Consider the following 13,611-nt stretch of genomic DNA (forward strand, 5'->3'; position numbering starts at 1 on the left):
GATCCGGCGTTGCCGTGAGCTGTGGTGTAGGTTGCAGACACAGCTCGGATCCCGAGTTGCTGTGGCTCTGGCGTAGGCCGGCAGCTACTGCTCCGATTCAACCCCTAGCCTGGGAACCTCCATATGCCGCGGGAGCGGCCCAAGAAATAGCAAAAAGACAAAAAAAAAAGAAAGAAAGAAAAAGAAAAGAGCCCTAAAGAATCAGAAATGTGTGTACCAGGAAGCTCCTTAGAGGCCTGGAACAGCCAGCAGGGGCCCCTTTGTCAGTTGTCGCCCTGGGAAGGCGGATACCTCTGGTGGCACCTCACTGTACTGGCTGCCCGTTTTGCACACCTCTTCAGTAATGGTTTTACTAGCCCACGTGGGAGTAACTTAAATGTGAACTCAGAGTCAAGCTCCAGCTCAGTAATTCTCAGATGACCTTTTAGCATGTGCCATTGAGAGCCCGGGCATCGTCTAAGCAAACGTGCAGCTTTAGTCTTGAAAGATGAAGTTCTATAATGAAAAATCATTGACTCCATTGAATTCACTTGGCTCTCTAGTAAATAAGAGTGTATTATGAATCCCTCCTCAAAGCCTGGCCCCCACCAGTAGCATCGGCATTACCTAGGAGCTTGTTAGAAATGCAGAAGCTTAGGTGCTCCCATTGTGGCTCAGTGGTAACAAACCTGACCGGTATCCATGAGGACGTGGGTTCGATCCCAGGCCTTGCTCGGTGGGTTAAGGATCCGGTGTTGCCGTGAGCTGTGGTGTAGGTCGCAGGCGCTGCTCGGATCTCACATTGCTGTGGCTGTGGTGTAGGCCGGCAGCTGTAGCTCTGATTCGACCCCTAGCCTGGGAACCTCCATATGCTGCTGGTATGGCCCAAGAAAGGAAGGAAGGAAGGGAGAAATGCAGAATCTCAGCTCTTCCAAGCTTATCAAAGCAGAATCTGCATTTCAAGAAGGTAGTCCAGGTGATTTAGATGCATGAAGTTGGGAAGTATTTAACTATACAGTGGTGTCACCTAGGGAGTTTTAGCAACACCAAGGCCTGGCTTCTTCTGTCACCTACCACCCCCAAATCAGAATCTGGGAGCAACATAAGGATCGTTTTTTTAAAAAACCCGAGTGATCCTGATATGCAGCCGTTTGCAAATGACTTAGAGGCCTAAGGATCTCTTAGGCACTTACCCATCCTGCTCCAAAGCCAAGCTGCTCTTCCCAAACCTGCAAGGTCCCACCATCTTGTCTGCCCCACCAAACCTGCCCTCCCACTTTGGCGGATGAGTCAGAGTGAGTGGAAGCCAGATGCCCACCTAGGTGACACCATCATCCATGGGGATGAGCCTGGGCCACTCTGGCCAGCTCGCTGTCACACCTCCTGTCCTGGAGCTGACGGGAGGACAGTGATTCACTCAGCTGCCTTTTTCCTGCAGAGAAACGAGAAAATGTCATGTTTGTGCTGCCGCTGCACGGGGGCCACCTGGGCTTCTTTGAGGGTTCCGTGCTGTTCCCTGAGCCCCTGACGTGGATGGATAAGCTGGTGGTGGAGTACGCCAATGCCATTTGCCAGTGGGAACGTAACAAGTCGCAGTGCTCTGACACGGAGCAGGTGGAGGCCGACCTGGAGTGAGGCCTCCCTCCCCAGACTCTGACGCGCTCCAGCCCCTTCCTCTGGAACTCGCGTCCCTCAACGATGACGGCTGTTTCAGGTCTCCCATCTCCCTCAGTGGCCTGGATCTGACCTCACACCATCAGCGGGGGAACACCCCCCAGGCACACCCGTCTTAACAGTAGGTGGCTGTCCCTGGGAGCTCCAGGCATATTTTTGTGCTTAGTTCCTGGTTTTCTCCATTGCATTGTTAGCCATGGTGACGAGCAACGGGATTCTCACCCTCCCGTCCAGCTTCAGCATCTGATTGCTTTCAAGCCAATTACATCTAGTTTCCCTATAAAAAAATGTCTCAACAGCAGTTTTGCTTTGCCAATCAAAAGGCTTTTCCCCAAGAAGGCAGTGAAGAATGTATGTTATTTTGTGGTGGTTGTATGTGTCCTTACTTCGACCCTAAAAATAGCCAATGCTGCACATGCAGCTCAGCTTGGGAGCCCCAAGTCCCCGGCCTCCCAGGCCAGACTGTGGCCTCTCACGTGGCAACGAAAATTCCTTTGCGTCACAAGCCGAGTTTCTCCCTCACGATCTCCTAAGACAGTTTGCTGACCCGCTGCTGATGATAAGAGTTCTCTGGGGCTCTTGTTAAAAATTCAGCCTCCCGGGTCCCTCCCCTTGGAGAAGCCATTTCTCTGGGTCTGGGGAGGGGTCTGGGGATTTTAATGTTTGACAAGTGTCCCAGGTGATTCTCATCACCAGGCAAACGTGGGAAATACGGCTGAACGAGGCCTTTAAATTAGAAGCATCTCGGTAGCCTGTGTTATTGAAATTAGCTGTCAGAGGTGTCCCTTAGCTCCCAGGAACCTCCAAGACAGCAAGGCCTGTCGAGTGCAGCTGCTCTGGTGTGATCGCCGTGAGACAGCTCAGAAGGGGCCTGGGCCTGGTCGAGGACTTCTGGCCATGCCTGATGCTGCTTCTCACTGGGTATATGACCCTGGAAACGTCCCTTTGAACTTCAGTCTCTTCACTGTAAAGTGGGGGGCTTGGACCAGGTAGATTGCCGAGATCACTACCAGTTCTAAAGTTCAATGACAAACTCAGTTTACTGAGGTTTGAAAGAACACCTCTCCAGGGGAGCCTGGGAGCTAGCCTAAGCATGTAGATGTCATCATTTGCCTTTTCTTTTTCCTCCCTCATTTCATAGAAAGAGGTTTGTTTGTTTGTTTTTAAAGCACTTAGTTATAATTTTATTTTTTTAATCCAGGTCTCTCTAACTCTGGCTTTTGCTATCAAACCATTCAAAAGTTGGATCTGAGTTTGGAGAAACAGCTTCCCAACTGAAGAGGGTGTGATTTTGCAACGAGATGTTTAATAGTTTCTTTTTGTTGGCTAGACCTTTCCAGAGTGTGTCTTCTGAAATGAGAAGTCACTCTGCATTTCAAGTACTCCTTTCCTCCAACCCTGTGGTACTTGAATGTCTAAAAACCCTGCACTTTGAAAAATCAGCAGATTCTGGAACTAAACAGAATGATGAGTGAAAAGATGTAGATACTTAAAAATTTCCCTGATTCCTCTCCTCTTCTCTAGGACTGACAGGAACATAAATGATGAGTCTGCGTGTGGGTGTCCAAGGGGTAAAGGGAACCACCTGGGGGCCTGGATGCCACCCTCATGGCCAGAGGTGGCTGCGACTTGGGCATCAGTCCGAGGCATACGACAGTAATGTCTGTAACCTGCAGAAGCTGTTTTCTGACAATCACCAGATCGTCCCAACGTATAACAACAAAAATTGCTATTACCTGACAAGACTGAGACTTCTGTGGTCTCAGCTTTGCTTCGGTACAATTTTTCACACACATCAAATTCATCGTTGTGACGCCCTCACTCCCGGGTGTTATTTTTCGAGTGCATTTCTTTTTCACATCCTTTTAGCACAAACTGGCACTTTATCATCTCCCCCTCAGTTTGGAAGCTAGTCCCTCCCCCTGGTACTGTCCCTCCAACCTCCAACCTCCAACCGCAGCTGTGTTCTAGAAGATTCGTAGTCATATTTCCTACCTTCGTGTCTCAAGCCTTTTTGTGAAATTAGGTAAACGAAGCAATAACTTCACGGGGTCGGAAAGCAAGAGGCTCCTTTCATTTGCCTTAGGTCATGTCTCTTGATCTGTTCCAGCGAAGCAGTGGCCAGGTACCAACTCCACTCAGGAGGAGAAAACAGTCTTGTTACACCCTTGGGGGAGGGGGGGCAGGGGGCAGAAGTCCTTGGAGTCTGGATGGCGGTTCTGATGGCCCACGTAGGAGAGGCACGGCTCGGCATACTTTGTCGCCACGCAACCGGAACTTACCCCGCAGGGCTGTGGGGGCCGTGTCCCAGCTGAAATCTTTTTAGTATATGACTCTGAATGGCACTTATATTCCATTCTGGCTCACATGAAATCAACTGAAGCCCTTTGTTCAAGCTTCAGGCTCTCGGGCATGGAAATGAGGGTGTATCTGTGGCTGTCTTACAGGAAAATTCTTGTTTGTCTCTGAATGAGAGCACAGAGGCATTGAATTTACAGAGATGCAAGCTTGCCTACTAAACAAGGGAGCAGCATTTTATATGTAGGTCAGCTTTTCTGGCTTTTCATTCATTCCTGATGATAATGTGTGGGCTCTTCTTGCTATTGAGGTTCGACTAGGGCTAGAACAAGGCTGAATTTTCAAAGAGCATTTGAATAGTATATTTTAAAATCAGGGAGTTTCCTGATTTTAAACTAGCAGTGGCCTAGCAGTCGAAGGATTCAGTGTTGTCATTGCTGTGGCTCGAGTTTGATCCCAGGCAGGAATTTTCACAAGTCATGGGCAGACCCAAAAAGAAAAAAAAATCAGATTAAGGATATAAATCGCAGAGACATACACAGTTTTGGGGTAGGGGGGTGCGCACCCAAGGCACGTGGAAGTTCTCAGGCTGGGGACCAAACCCACAACCAGAGCAGTGACAGTGCCAGATCCTTAAGCACTAGACCACCAGGGAACTCTGAGACCCAGACAATTCTATTGCAGGAAGAGCATGTTAGAAACCAAGGAGGAGTTCCCATCATGGTACAGCAGAAACGAATCCGACTAGGAACCACGAGGTTGTGGGTTGGATCCCTGGCCTCACTCAGTGGGTTAAGGACCCGGCGTTGCCGTGAGCCGTGGTGTAGATCGCAGACGCGGCTCGGATCTGGTGTTGCTGTGGCTCTGGCCTAGGCCGGCGGCTACTCCAATTAGACCCCTAGCCTGGGAACTTCCATATCTTGTGGGTGCAGCCCTAAAAAACAAAAGGAGACAAAAAAGAAAAAAGCAGGTTTTCACATTTGTCCAGGTTGTACTCCCTGCCTCTAAACAGTTTCAAGACAATACTGAGTAACTGCTCCCCATCAAATTAGGATTATCTGACTTGAGATATGGTCTCAAGCCTCCTTCCTGCGTTTATGGTCGTAGGGAGTGTAACGCACTTGAAGAAAACCTGTTACCTTCCTTGTTGTGAGTGTGCACCAGTGATTCCAGAGCAGAATGAAGGTGCAGAGTTGTTTGTTGTCACTACATTCTTTGAACCTCCCTGCAGGGTTTTACACACACCTTAAGAGTAGGCAGCATCCCTTTCTTGACTGGTGTTACGGAACTAGGGTCCAGGAGGCCTGGGTTCTTGTCTTCTCTCTAATCCCCACTGGATTGTGGGTAATCACTTCACCTCCCTGAGCCCGGGTTACCTCATCTTCGACCTAAGTTCCCTTTCCCTATTTACACGGCCTCTGCCAGAACATCCCCACTCGCCTTCAACAGCCTTTGCAGGTGGAAACTAGTATGTCAAGGCTCATCCTGAGGAGACTTGGAGAGCGGCTACTGTGTTCAGTCTTTGCTGGTGAAGTCTTTGCTCTGACACGGCCCAGAGCCCTGTGTCTCTGACCTGCTTCTCCCAGAGCCTCCACTGTCATCTCACCATCTTTTCCGTGCCGAGGGTGGTCTTATGACCGGGCCAGGTGCTGACCCTTGGAACGAGACAACCAGCCCCATCCTTCTATGGGACTCGGGCAAGCATTGAGAGTTCCCAGCACAGAAATCCTTCCTGCTCAGGCTTTCATTCTAAAACTACAGCCTTCATTAAAGCTGAACTTTCTGGGTAGCTGAGCCTATATGCCTGGCATCTGAATGAGCGCTCTCTTTGTCACCGGGTGGCTGGAGATTCATTTTGCCGGCTCCAGGCAAACAATACATGTGTTCTTGTTTGTGTTTGCCAGGCAGGCAGATGTCTGAGATGTGAGAGGCTTTTCTTTTCCCATGGCATCGATCCTGACTTAGAGCTAAAGTAACGATCACTGAGACATCACGTTGAATTAAAAGAACTCAGATCTTTGTCCTCTAAGGCAGGACAGCGAAGTTATTAAGAAGCATTTCATTGTAGCGTCTGCTCACAATGTCATCTGGCATCATTTTCTTCGCCCAGAAAGCCTTACCTGGCCTCTAAGACAGCCCCTGGCATGACAATGATCTTGTGGCTTTGGAATTCAAATTCTTCTTTTGTAGAAGCTCAAAATGAAGCCACAGCAAGACCAGAGAATTTCTTCATGCAGCCTCTTTTACAGTAGACACCCCCACCCCTCACCCCGTGACAGTGAGCAATCCAGAACTGGCCACACACCTCATCTCAGATGCCTTTCTTCCCTGTTGCCCTCCCTCCGTTGTTGAAGCCACTTGGGATGAGTTGGATGTTTCCAAAAGCCATGAGAAGTAGCCTACCTGTGGCATTTAGAGGCCAAGCAATTGAGGGAGAGTTTCCTTCTTCCTCTGTTATCAAAGCAGAGGGACGTACCCCCTCCACCTTCAAATGAGGGTTGCTTTTGCCAAACTATATTTGAAGGGGAGCAGACCACACGGGCAGTGAGAGCCCAAGTGTCATCCAGCACTAACAGTGCTTCCTCTTGCCTGTGTCGCTGCTCCTGCCTCTGCCCCTGCGGCCAGGCATCCCCCCAGGTGGCTGTTGGAAGCAGGCAGCAGAGCCCAGCTTGCCAGCCATTCTCAGACCCCAGGCAGTAGACAGCTGCCCCTTTTGTAGGAACCAGCCTCCCACCCCCCCACCCTACACACCATGTCTTCTGAACCATCTTTCCCAGCATGTAAGTGGGTAAAATGTTCAGCTAAGTCTAGTGAATAAGCAAAAGTGAATTTCTAACCAGTGAATTAAGTCCTTTCACTTGATTCCTGTCCATTTAGTAAGGGAACCTAGAACCTACCCCCCTCCGGTCCCCACTAGCCAAGAAACTTATCTATCGCCATAAGTTGGGGACGGTCCACTTAGAGCACCTGCAGAAATAGCCTTCGTCATGATGGGCATTCTCCTTCCAGACCACCCACGTGGAGCAGCCAACAGCCACGTAGAGGTGCTGCTGCCCCTCAGCCCCAGGGCCAGCCACCTCCCTCCCAGGCTGTTTGGGTGGGTGGACCAAGCTCCTGGGCGTGGGTGTTAGCTTTTGTTTGGTCCGCATTTTGGCCTCTTTAGTTTTCCTAAAGCACAAGTCCACGTAGAATCCTGTTACCTGTCCACACCAGTTTCAGATGCTCTGGGTCCCCCCCCCCCCCCCGCCACTGCCTCAGGAAGACCTTCACTGTACCTGAGCTTTTGACGTCTGCCACTGCAGCTGCCTTAGTGACACCAGGGGCTGGGGGGTGGGGGTAGCAAGGAGCCAGTTTGCAGTTCCCGCCTTTCCTGGTTAGACTCCTGTTAACCATGTTCTTCTGTTAGCAGATCTGCTCCCAGATTGATTTATGAGAACCATCACTTTCACATTCCTAACTTTGGTTTGTTTTGTTTGATTTCGTTTTGTTGTTCTGTTTGTTGTTTTTGTTTGATTTTCTGAATCTTCAAATGCTGCCCTGAAAATAATGTCTTTTTTGAGTTTGTGTTCCGAAAGCCTCCGTGCTGCTGGATTTGGGGGAGGGCCGGATACAGGATCCCCCAGCACTGAGGTGTTTAAGATTTGCAACTAGCAATGCAATTTTTTCTAAATATGAGGATATTTACCTTTATTAAGAAACTATACTAAACAATGGTATCCTTGATCATTTTATCTTCTTCTCATTTTATGTTTGGTTCTATTTTGATTCTGTGTGGTGGTAAACAAAGATCATTACAAACAAACTGTACTTTTATTATCTTTGATTCAATGGAATTTCTTTACTTAAAAAAATAAAAGACTAAAAATGTGGCGTGGCTATGTGTCCTTTGAAGTGGAGATTTTTCTATCTAAAAGGATTCTTCCTGTGTCTTCACAAAGCACAAGCCTGAAAGAAATGGACAAAACACCAAGTTCTCATCACAGTTGATTTTTAACCCAGCCTTGCAAATACTGAGGAAATGACCAGCCCACAGGTATCTTTAAAAACCTACCCGGGAGTTCCCATCGTGGCACAGCAGAAACAAATCCGACTAGGAACCATGAGGTTGCAGGTTCGATCCCCAGCCTCGCTCGTGGGTTAAGGATCTGGCGTTGCCGTGAGCTGTGGTGTAGGTCACAGATACGGCTTGGATCTGGCGTTGCTGTGGCTATGGTGTAGGCCGGCAGCTGTAGCTCTCATTGGATCCCTAGCCTGGGAACTTTCATATGCCCTACAAAGCCCTCCCCCCCAAAAAAAAAAATTATCCTCTCCTAGAAGAAAGCCGAGGCCTGAGATCATCATTTTTAATCACTTACCCTATAAAGTGAACTATGTAGGCAAAATGTAAGGTGAGATGGAAATGGAGGCTGCCAGTCATGATTCACATGCTTTCCTATGAGTGTTCTTTGAAAAGACTGGGTGAACATGACCTAAATGAAGATTTGATTGGGTCACTTGAGTGACAGTGGTGTTTTCTTCCCCTTTGTATCTGTCTGCGTCCAAGCTAAGGGCCTCCCAGGGCCAAGCACAGGCCCAGCCAGGAAAGTTGGGCCCAGCCAGGCTCCCTCAACCCCAAGAACCTTGCACCCTGGAATGTCCTTCCCTCTGTGGCCGCACAAAACCTGTGACGAGCCAAGCAAATGGGGAGTGTTTTTCTGGAGGATGTGCATGACCGAAGAATGTCCAAGATCAAATTTCAAAGCGCATCCCTTTCTGGTAAGCCAACTTCCTATCCGCCCCCCAAAATAGCCAGACTATTTTGATCTAAAATAACCAACTTGCAAAGACTCCTACCTATGAAAAGTACCACATGGGAGAGGTTTCAGGTCCAGGGTGTTCAGCAGGTCGACACCAACAGCTTGCCTACATGGCTGGCACAAAGCGGTGCCTCCCCTGGTGCTATGTTATAGATTCGTTCCCAGTGACATTTGTCTATAATCACTCACTGTCCCAGGATAGCTTTTATCATACCTTTCATGAACAGACCCCTCAGGGAGCTCCCTGCTGTGGCTCAACGGAAATGAACCCAACTAGCATCCATGAGGACTCGGGGTTTGATCCCTGGTCTTGCCCTGTGGTTCGGGGATCCGGTGTTACTGTGAGCTCTGGTGTAGGTCGCAGCCGAGGCTGGGATCCCACGTGGCTGTGGCTGTGGCGCAGGCCGGCAGGTACAGCTCCAATTCAACCCCTAGCCTGGGAACTTCCACATGCCACAATGAGGCCCTAAAAAGCAAAAACAAGCAAACAAACAAAACACCTAACTGGATGACCCTCCATCTGTATGACAGCCTTTCTCCTCCTTTCTTTCTTGGGCATCCCCCTTTGGAGGGGTTTACTTGTAGCTGAGTGGTTATGAAGACATTACGTGCACCTTAAACTTTCTTTTTTTTTTTAGGGCCACACCTGCTGCATATGGAGATTCCCAGGCTGGGGGTCGAATCAGAGCTACAGTTGACGGCCTACACCACAGCCACAGCAACTCGGGATCTGAGCCGCATCTGCCACCTACACCACAGCTCACGGCAACGCCAGATTCTTAACGCACTGAGCAAGGCCAGGGATCGAACCTGCAACCTCATGGTTCTTGGTCGGATTCGTTTCTGCTGCACCACGATGGGAACTCCGGGGAAGTTTAATGTTGAGCAGCTCCATCTCTCCCCAGAGAAGACAACTCGGGCCCCTCTCTCTGCGGCCATGTGCACCCAGCACTTCTGTCTGATTCACGCCGTCTGTGCCATTTGGAAATACCCCAGTGTCTCTCCTAAGACCATCTGGTTTCCTGTTAAAGGCATTTCCTCCTTTATCTGAAGGTGTTCATGAAACTGACCTGGAATAAATGGAATTCTTTTTCCATGGTTCCTCTTCTCACTTCTACCTACATTTTCTGTATCCCGAAAAATACATACACATCTGGGACAAAGCATTGGTAGTGACAGAGCCAAGGGTTTTGGGCCGAGTTCCTGGGTTAAGGTTCCATCCTAGCCACTTCCTAGCTCTGTGACCCTGATCAGTGGGTTTTTTTCAGATTTTTATTTTCTATTATAGTCGATTTAGACCCTCGACGGTATTTACCCTTGATTTTCCCTTTTTTTAAAACTTGAAAGATAGGAATAATAATTTTTTTTATTTTATGATTTTTATTTTTTCCATTATAGTTGATTTAGAATGATCATAAGAAGAATGCCTATCTTGGGATATTGAGAGGATCAAATAATAATATTTTTCAAAGTGTTAGTGTTATTCTGGGCAGTCTGTTTGGTTCCCACTCATAAGTCACCTTCTGGAACAGTGTAGAAACCAGAAGAAAAGCGTGATATGGCTCTAACTGGGACATCTTAACTGCTGGGCCCATGAGGAAAGCAGAGATGGGCATGGATGTAGTTTTCAAAAACATTCCTGGGCTTGGAAGTGCTGACCAGCCACGTGTATGCAAAATCCAACCCTGGCCCTTATCTCCTCTTTCCTCAATATGATCACCTTCAGAAATTATGTGTGCCTCCCTACACATTTCCTGCCTGAAGGCAGGGCAACTTCTGGGCACAGCCCCAGGGAGGAAATTGCTCTAATTCTGGGACAGACAGCCAGGCAGCAACTACTGCCACCCCATATGGTTTTTGCAGCCCTGCTCTCCCTATTCTCTGCTTAAGAAGAACCAAGTGCAGAGATTGCCTTTAAATCCAACATTAAACCGATGGTTCCTCCAAATCCTCATCTCCTCCCTGTATCAAAACACATGACCTAGGAGTTCCCATTGTGGCTCAGTGGTAATGGACCTGAGTAGTATCCATGAGGATGCAGGTTGGATCCCTGGCCTCGCTCAGTGGGTTAAAAATCATGGACTTGCAGAACAGACTTGTGGTTGCCAAGGGAGAAGGGGAGGGAGTGGGATGGATGGGTAACTTGGGGTTAATAGAGGCAGACTTTGGAGTGGATAAGCCATGAGATCCTACTGTGTAGCACTGGGAACTATGTCTAGTCACTTATGATGGAGCATGATAATGGGAGAAAAAAGAATGTATATGTGTGTGTGACTGGGTCACCATGCTGTACAGTAGAAAGTTGACAGAACACTGTAAGCTAGTTATAATGAAAAAAAATAAAAATCATTATATAAAGTTAAAAAAAAAATTCAGCGTTGCTATGAGCTGTGGTGTAGGTCGCAGACACGGCTCAGCTTCCCTGTTGCTGTGGCTGTGGTGTAGGCCGGCAGCTGTAGCTCCGATTGGACCTATGCCAAAGGTGCAGCCCTAAAAAGACTTAAAAAAAAAATGACCTTGAGCAGAGCACATTTAAACTACCTGGGGAGCTTGGAAAGCTCTTGCTGCCCAAGCCTCTGTAGGTATAAGCCCCCCCCAGGAGGACTAGCCTGCAAAGAGATTACAAAAAACTGCTCAGGAAGCTGTGTACTTTCCCTGAGGATCTTAAAATATAGATTATGATTCAGCAGCTCTGAGAGATGAGGCCTAAGATTCTCCATCACAAGTCAGCTCCCAAGTGGGGCAGGTACCCTCTCCTGGGACCGTACTTGGAGCAGTGAGGCTCCCAGATATCCTCTGAGCTGCCAGACCCTGCACTGCTGAGCTGTCCCCACACCAGAGCCACACCCGCCGTGGAAAGTGGGATGAAAAGTGGTGCAAGTCACCCTGAAGTGGTGAAATTCAGCTCTTTCCCTGGTTGCCTGAAGACCTGGGCATCCCTCTTCCAGGAAGACTTTGCCAGGATGCCAGGTAGCATTAGCCTCCCAGTGTCCCTTGGGTACACTTGAGGCGCTAAGCTGTGGCCAGTCTTGCTCAGAGGCTCTCTGATGCTGGTGGCCCATTGCCCCACTGAGACTTCCACCCACACCTCGGCAAATGCCCCCATCTGCTGACAGTATTTCCCCCAAGGTCCACAAGAAGGTAGCAGAAATATATCACTGTGACTTCCCAACGTTTGCTCTGCTCAAATTACATTCAAGAGTTTCCGTCATGGCACAGCAGAAACGAATCCGACTAGAAGGTTGCTGGTTTGATCCCTGGCCTTGCTCCGTGGGTTAAGGATCCGGCGTTGCCTGAGCTGTGGCGTAGGTCGCAGGCGTGGTTTGGATCTGGCGCTGCTGTGGCTGTGGTATAGGCCGGCAGCTATAGCTCTGAATCTACCCCTAGCCTGGGAACCTCCATATGCCCTTAAAAAAGAAAAAAAAAAATTACTTTCAAATTCCAGCTTCATCCCAGATGTCTCTAGAAGGGAAGGTGTTCTGAGCAGCAAATCGTTGACGTAAAGGTCATGCTTGGTTGTGCCCTCCCCATGTTTGGTGGCTTTTAGGTGTATTTTATTGTCCCTCTTTCTCTCATTACTGGGGAGTTGGTGGCCACTTCTAGGAATTCAGCATGGAGGCTCAGGTTTTGTGGGACAGAGCACATCAGATTTTAACATTTTTTTAATCTTTTTTTAATTTTTATTTTAAAATGTTTATATATATATATATATATTATACACGCACGGTATATGGAGGCTCCTAGGCTAGGGGGTCAAGTCAGAGCTGTAGCCACCAGCCTAACCACAATTCACGGCCAGATCCTTTAAACCCAAGCAAGGCCAGAGATTGAACCCATGTCCTCATGGATACTAGTCGAGAGTTCATTAGTGCTGAGCTGGAGTTACAACTGTAACTCTAGGTTTCAACATTTTTAACCTTCATGGTCTTCAAGCACCTTCTCCCTCAGGCAGCACCACTTCCCTAGCAAGGACTGGCTCACTCTGTTGTTGCCCTGTCTTTCCCTGGGAGCATGGAGAGGCAGTGCCAGGACACAGCCAGCAGGGGGCAGTGGCAGTCCACAGTCAGAACTGACTCACTGGGTCCCCACCTTGTAGTTTCTTGCTAGGGCCCCTGGGTTTTGCCAGGCCCCACCCCAAGCAAAGGCTCTAGCCCTGCTGACTGTAGGGGGATCCCCTGCATCCCACTTGGATTTGAGTAAGAGCCAAAGCTACACCAAAGGCCTCTGCCTGCAGTTTTCTCCACATTCTAATCTCATTTATAAATTACAGCCCCCACAAATCAGAGGGTGGGACTAGGAGGGCTCCTGACAATTAGGAGCCAGGGGAAAGATAGGCATCATCCAAGAGGGATCACCCACAGGTTTCTGCAAATTGGGGACCCAACTCCTTTACAAAACGATTGTAAGTATCTTTTGTTTTGCTTTGTTTTTTTGCTTTATAGGACCCACTATCCCTCTGATCTGTAATAGTTAGCGGTCCACTCAGCAGACAAATGGATTTGAAAAAATTCGGTCACCTAAAAATCAAGCAAGGCTACTGTTTCATTTCTTTTCTTTTTTGCTTTTTAGGCTGCACCTGTGGCATATGGAAGTTCCCAGGCTAGGGGTCAAATCAGAGCTACAGCTGCAGTCTACACCACAGCCACAGCAACATGGGATTGGATCCGCGTCTGCAACCTACACCACAGCTCATGGCAACGCTGGATCCTTAACCAGCTGAGCAGGGCCAGGGATCAAACCCAGGTCCTCATGGATACTAGTCGGATTCATTGCTGCTGCACCACAACAGGAACTCCTAAAAGTGTATCTTGATAATGTCAGCCTCATCCCTGTCCCCACTCTACCAGTACCTGTAGTGTCAGGT

At 48.7% G+C, this 13,611-nt stretch overlaps 1 protein-coding gene across 1 annotated transcript in view; it reads left to right on the top strand.

Annotated features, from left to right (window-relative positions):
• Window positions 1-4,447, top strand: part of ABHD2 (abhydrolase domain containing 2, acylglycerol lipase) — a 115,720-nt gene extending 111,273 nt beyond the window's left edge. The window contains exon 11 of the mRNA XM_047797789.1: window positions 1,418-4,447. Coding sequence (XP_047653745.1) covers window positions 1,418-1,614 — 197 coding nt within the window. The 3' untranslated portion in view covers window positions 1,615-4,447. The remainder of the gene's footprint in view (window positions 1-1,417) is intronic.
• The last annotated feature ends 9,164 nt before the right edge of the window (window positions 4,448-13,611 follow it).

Source organism: Phacochoerus africanus, chromosome 9 (genome assembly GCF_016906955.1).
Source record: "Phacochoerus africanus isolate WHEZ1 chromosome 9, ROS_Pafr_v1, whole genome shotgun sequence".
Classification (NCBI taxonomy): domain Eukaryota; kingdom Metazoa; phylum Chordata; class Mammalia; order Artiodactyla; family Suidae; genus Phacochoerus; species Phacochoerus africanus.